The sequence below is a fragment of the Colobus angolensis genome, unplaced genomic scaffold, assembly GCF_000951035.1.
Source record: "Colobus angolensis palliatus isolate OR3802 unplaced genomic scaffold, Cang.pa_1.0 Scaffold106, whole genome shotgun sequence".
Lineage (NCBI taxonomy): Eukaryota > Metazoa > Chordata > Mammalia > Primates > Cercopithecidae > Colobus > Colobus angolensis.
In genome coordinates this window covers 2,748,423-2,753,776 of record NW_012111586.1, presented here as the reverse complement: position 1 = coordinate 2,753,776, position 5,354 = coordinate 2,748,423, and the positions used below count along the sequence as shown (strand labels likewise).

General features: G+C 49.0%; 1 protein-coding gene across 1 annotated transcript in view; it reads right to left on the bottom strand.

The window, feature by feature from the left end:
• The window catches only part of LOC105515345 (chromosome unknown open reading frame, human C1orf228), a 56,163-nt gene that overhangs the window by 16,489 nt on the left and 34,320 nt on the right, over positions 1-5,354 (bottom strand). The window contains exon 6 of the mRNA XM_011947143.1: positions 5,209-5,293. Coding sequence (XP_011802533.1) covers positions 5,209-5,293 — 85 coding nt within the window. The remainder of the gene's footprint in view (positions 1-5,208; positions 5,294-5,354) is intronic.

Below are 5,354 nucleotides of genomic sequence, written 5' to 3'. Positions count from 1 at the left end.
GATGGATTCTTGCTCTGTTACTCTGTCACCAGGCTGGAGTGCAGTGGCATGATCTCAGCTCACTGCAACCTCCACCTCCCGGGTTCAAGTCATTCTCCTGCCTCAGCCTCCCGAGTAGCTGGGACTACAGGTGCCCGCCACTATGCCCTGGCTAATTTTTTGTATTTTTAGTGGAGACGGGGTTTCACTGTGTTAGCCAGGATGGTCTCGATCTCCTGACCTCGTGATCCGACTGCCTCTGCCTCCCAAAGTGCTGGGATTAAAGGCGTGAGCCACAGTGCCCGGCCGAGATAGAGAAAATAGGAAGGACAAGCTTTGGGAAGAAAATCAAGAATTCTGGCCATAAATTTAAGATGTCTGTTAGACATCCACATGGGAAGCCACTTAGGGGAAAAGTATACAGAGATGAGAAGGAAGAGGGTGACCTAACAGTCTTGTAGGGAAATAAGAGAAACAAGCAAAGGAGACTAAGGCAAAACCAGACGGTGGGAGGAAAACTTCTATCACAGAAGCCAACAAAAGAAAGTGAGGGAGTGATCAACTGGGTTGAAAGCAGCTGGGAGGTAAAGGAGGAAGGAAATGGTAAAGAAATGAATAGCTGGGGGGCAACTTGGGGTCAAGGAGGGAGGTACATCCCTAAATGCTATAATTTTACCTTTTTTTTTTTTTTTTTTGGTACCTGTCTTTTAAATCTCTTTTAATCCATAAATTCCCAAAGAGGGGCTCTTTTAAAAATGGAAGATAGAAAGCATATTTGCACGTCAATGGAGATGGTCCAGCAGAGAAAAAGGGAGAGGTGAGCTACAGAAGGGAAGTGTTTGAGGGAATGTGCTTCAGAGAAGAGGGGGCCTGTGATAGGAACCGGGGACACTCTCCTAATGGGAAGGAGAGTAGAGGATGTGGCTAACCTAACTCACCAGTCAGGCAGGTTGGTAGGGGGGGGGAAGGTGGAGTTCTTCATGAAAAAGGAGGTGAGGCCACCAGCAGCTTCCTCCATCACTGACACCCACTGCAAGATAAACAGTCGCCAGGCCCCCTAAGCCTCTCCGCCTCCTGTTGTCAGTGGACATTGCCCTGAGGATGCCACTTCCCCTGTAGCTTTCTCAGGGGAAGGATGCCAATAACCCTCCACTCTGCCCCACACACATGCCACATGGGAGTGAAGTGGACACCCCCGACCCTTCTCCTTCCAAGACATTCAGTTTTCTCCTTCTCAATGCAAACAAGCAAACGCAAACAAAACCCCGGTGTCTGGCACAGTTCTTGGCACATCACAGATAATCAGTAAATATTTGTTTAAAGAAACAAACCAATCCTGCCCTTTTGAGATCAGTCCCTGTCACCCACTAAATTCTTCTCCCTGCAGTCACTCAGGCTCCTCTTGCACACAGGCTGCTTCTCCATGCTGACTGCTGCCAGCATCCTGGGGCTTCACTCTGGTTTTGCAATTTGGTATACGCAAACTCAAAGAAATTACTCTCTAATCCTCCCCGGTCACCCACTGTTTAGGATCACATGTAGGACCCGTGGGAACTTTCCTTCCCTCCCTTGGGCGGAGTTTCATTGGAAACTGAAGGCGTGCGAATTTCTTCTCTCTCTCAACTTCCGGTCTACGCGGACCATGTGAAACAGTGCCCTCTAGTGGGCAATTATTGCATACGCATTCTCTACATTTGGAGTTATATGAAGACTATTTTGAAGCACCTGGTTAAAATAATAATAATAATACATTCATTCAACAGACTTTTTTTGTGTGCGCACCTGTTATGAGTCTGGCATATCTGAAATGACCTTGAGGCACGTAGTTTCACTGTTATCACATGATCCTATAACAAACCAAATGCAGTCACAGAGTCGCGTTCCCACTGCCTCTTGCACACTGTTAGCTGTTACTGAATAAATGCAGAAGGACTCGAACTTAGGCCGATACTGAAAGAAGCTGTGGCCGGTTACAACTCTGGAGGACTTCATCAGCATAAGAGGTTTTGTTTTGGTCGGGTGCAGTGTCTTGCGCTTGTGGTTCCAGCACTTTGGGATGTGGAGGCAGGAGGATCACTTGAGCCTGGGAGTTTGAGGGCAGCCTGGGCAACATAGGGAGACCCCATCTCTACAAATAATTAACTGGGCATGGTGATCTGTGCCTGTAGTCCCAGCTACTTGGGAGGCCTAGGTGGGAGGATGACTCGAGCCTAGGAGGTCGAGGCTGGAGTAAGGCATGACTGTGCTACTGTGCTCCCGCCTGGGCAACAGAGGGTGAAACCCTGTCTCAAAAAAGAACAAAGATTTTTTTTTATTTTTCACAGACTTCTACTGAGCACCCATTATGTTCCAGGTCCTGAGTTGGAAAAAGATGAATCAGACCCAGTACCTGCCTTGGAGTTGCTGGGAGGTCTGGAGGAGAAAGGCATAGAGGCGAGTAATGACTAATGCAGTGCGTATGTGCAGTACTCACTCACTTGCTCACTCATTCACTCAACAAACATGCAATGAGGACCTAACATGCTAGGGCTGTGCTGAGGATATAAGGATAAATGCCATGATGGTTGAGCTGAAATTGCACACAGTCTTATGTAAGGGGAAGGTACCATTTTAGAGAACACAGCTTTGATGGAGGGGAGTTAAAGGGGGGGGGCAGGGTGGTTCAAAGGAAGAAGGGCTGACATTTGGGCAGAGATTGAAGGCAGGGTCAGGGGAGGGCTTAGAGAGGCAATGCTTAAGCTGAGAAGTGATGGATGGATGAGGAGGAGTGGGCATGTTTGCCACACAGAGGTGGGGTGGGGAGAGGAAGGTCTCAGTGCTACCCAATCTAGTCTTTGGGATCGTTTGATTAAGCTTCCTAACATGATTCTACTACCAGGTCATCCCCTTGCTCCAATGCCAGTGACAACCCTCTGGTGCAGGGTCTGACTATTACTTAGGTCCCTGTACCACTCCACCCCTTCACTGGCAACTCCTCTCCAGCCAGGACACTCTGCTCCAGCTGCTAACAGATTTTAGCATAGCATTATTTCTCAACATACAAGGCCCACATATGCACACAGAGCTTGCAGGGGTCAAAAAATACAAAACTGACAATGTTACTGAAGGAATAATATGCCTGACATTCAGTTTAAGCACTGCTGCCCAAAAATAACCTAGGTTGGAAGTGGCCTCCAGAGCTTTGCTGATCTTCCCCAGGATCTCACTTGTGTACCTGAACCTCAGTGCCTGGCTGTTCCTCATGCTCTCCTCCCCAGGCTTCCTGAACCTGGGGCTCAGCCTGTCATCCTGGACACAGGAGTCCCTATCCCTATACTAATGCCCAGACCATTCCTGATTACTGGGCCTGTCTGTCCTGGTCTCTTGGGCCCCACCCACTCCGACATCCAAACGCTGCCTCATTCTCCTCACCAGGCAGTTCCCTGTGCTGTCCATGCTCTCTTCCTGGGGCTATGTACCCAGCTGGACCAGCACATTCTTCTTTTGTCATTTGGACCACCCCAAATGCCTCCTAATTGGCCTCCAGCCTCAAGTGGCTCCCTGTGGCTCTGGCTCACCTGGCATAGCACCACCCAGGCCATCTTCGGAGGCACTGCACTCCCTCAGCCCTCACCTGTGCACAGCTCACTTTTCAGTGGCTCCATGCTGCCTACTGGAGAGACTGCCACCTACCGACATGGCATTGAAGGTGCCCCTCCATTGCTCCTAGCCTACCTTTCCTAGACCTTTACCATCCCTTCTCTAAGTGACCTACCCATTATTCCCAGGACACACCTTGCATTTCCCTGTCTGCCTTCCCTTCTACCATCCCCCTTTCCCAAACGACCTCTTCTTCTCCTTTTGACCTTCCCAAATCCTCCCTATTGTCCACAGCTCAGTTCAAACACCACCGTCTCGGTGAACCCTTCTTTAATCTCCTCCTGTTGAAAATAGAATCTCCTTCCTCTGAACCACTATAGGAAAAGGGAAGGAAATTATATCGTTTAAATATCTGCCATGCGCTATATGTTAAAAGCATAAACTTTAGAGTCAGGCAGATCCGGCTAGAATCCAATAGCTGTGTAACCTTGGGAAGCATACTTAATCTCTCTGTGCTTTATTGTTGTATCTTGAAAAACATAAAAGTACATATCTTTACCATTCATTCATGGAAACATTTGAATACCTAGTATGTACCAGGTTTTGTACTCTTCTGGTTATTTTGTTGTTATTGTTGTTGTTTTGTTGTTGTTGTTTTGAGACAGAATCTTGCTCTGTCGCCCAGGCTGGAGTGCAGTGGCGAGATCTTGGCTCAATGTAACCTCTGCCTCCTGGGTTCAAGTGATTCTTGTGCCTCGGCCACTCAAATAGCTGGGATTACAGGCACACGCCACCACCCCCAGCTAATTTTTTTGTATTCTTAGTAGAGACGGGGTTTTCCTGCGTTGGCCGGGCTGGTCTCAAATTCCTGGCCTCAGGTGATCTGCCTGCCTTGGCCTTCCAAAATGGCGGGGCTACAGGCATGAGCCACCATGCCTGGCCTCTTATGGTTATTTTGAGAAGTAAATGAGGTGATGTATGGAAAGTGGCGGGCACACAGAGGTTCTCAATAAATAGGCCGGGTGCGGTGGCTCATGCCTGTAATCCCAGCACTTTGGGAGGCTGAGGTGAGAGGATCGCTTGAGGCCTGGAGTTCAAGACCAGCCTGGGCAACATAGTGAGACCTCGTTTCTGCAAAAAGTTAAAAAGTTAGATGGACGCAGTGGTGCACACCGGTGGTCCTAGCTACTTGGGAGGTTGAGGAGGGAGGATCTCTTGAGCCTAGGAGTTTGAGGCCACAGTGAGCTGTGATGGCACCACTGCACTCCAGCCTGAGCAGCAAAGCAAGACCCTGTCTCAAAAAAACCCAGGAAAAACAACCAACCAAATGAATACTATGACTATTCAGTTTAGTTTCTTAGAAGAAGGACATTCCTCAGGGTGATTTCTGTTTAGCCAGGAAGCACCACATAAGACTGGGAGCCAGAGCCAGCTCTGGACCCAGGCAGGTTCTTGCAACCATTCAGGCACCCTAGGCACCCTGTGGCTGGCGCCATAGGTGTGACTGACATTTTCTGAACCAGCGTCTTCCATCTGCCAAGGCTGTCCCAGACACTCCACATCAAGGCTCTTTGTCACTAAGAAAGCTTTTGAGAGCTGATACGCCTGGCTCTCGGTACCCCTTTCTGCAATCTGGAGTAGCCTCCCTACCTTCATACTGGACTTCCAGGTGCATCGTGCCCAGCACCTTCAGCACGCAGTCCACGATGCTGGGGTGTGTGGTCCCAACGATTGACTGACCAGACAGACAACAGGACAAGGTGGTTAGTCTCTTTTTTTTTAAAGATGGATTCTTG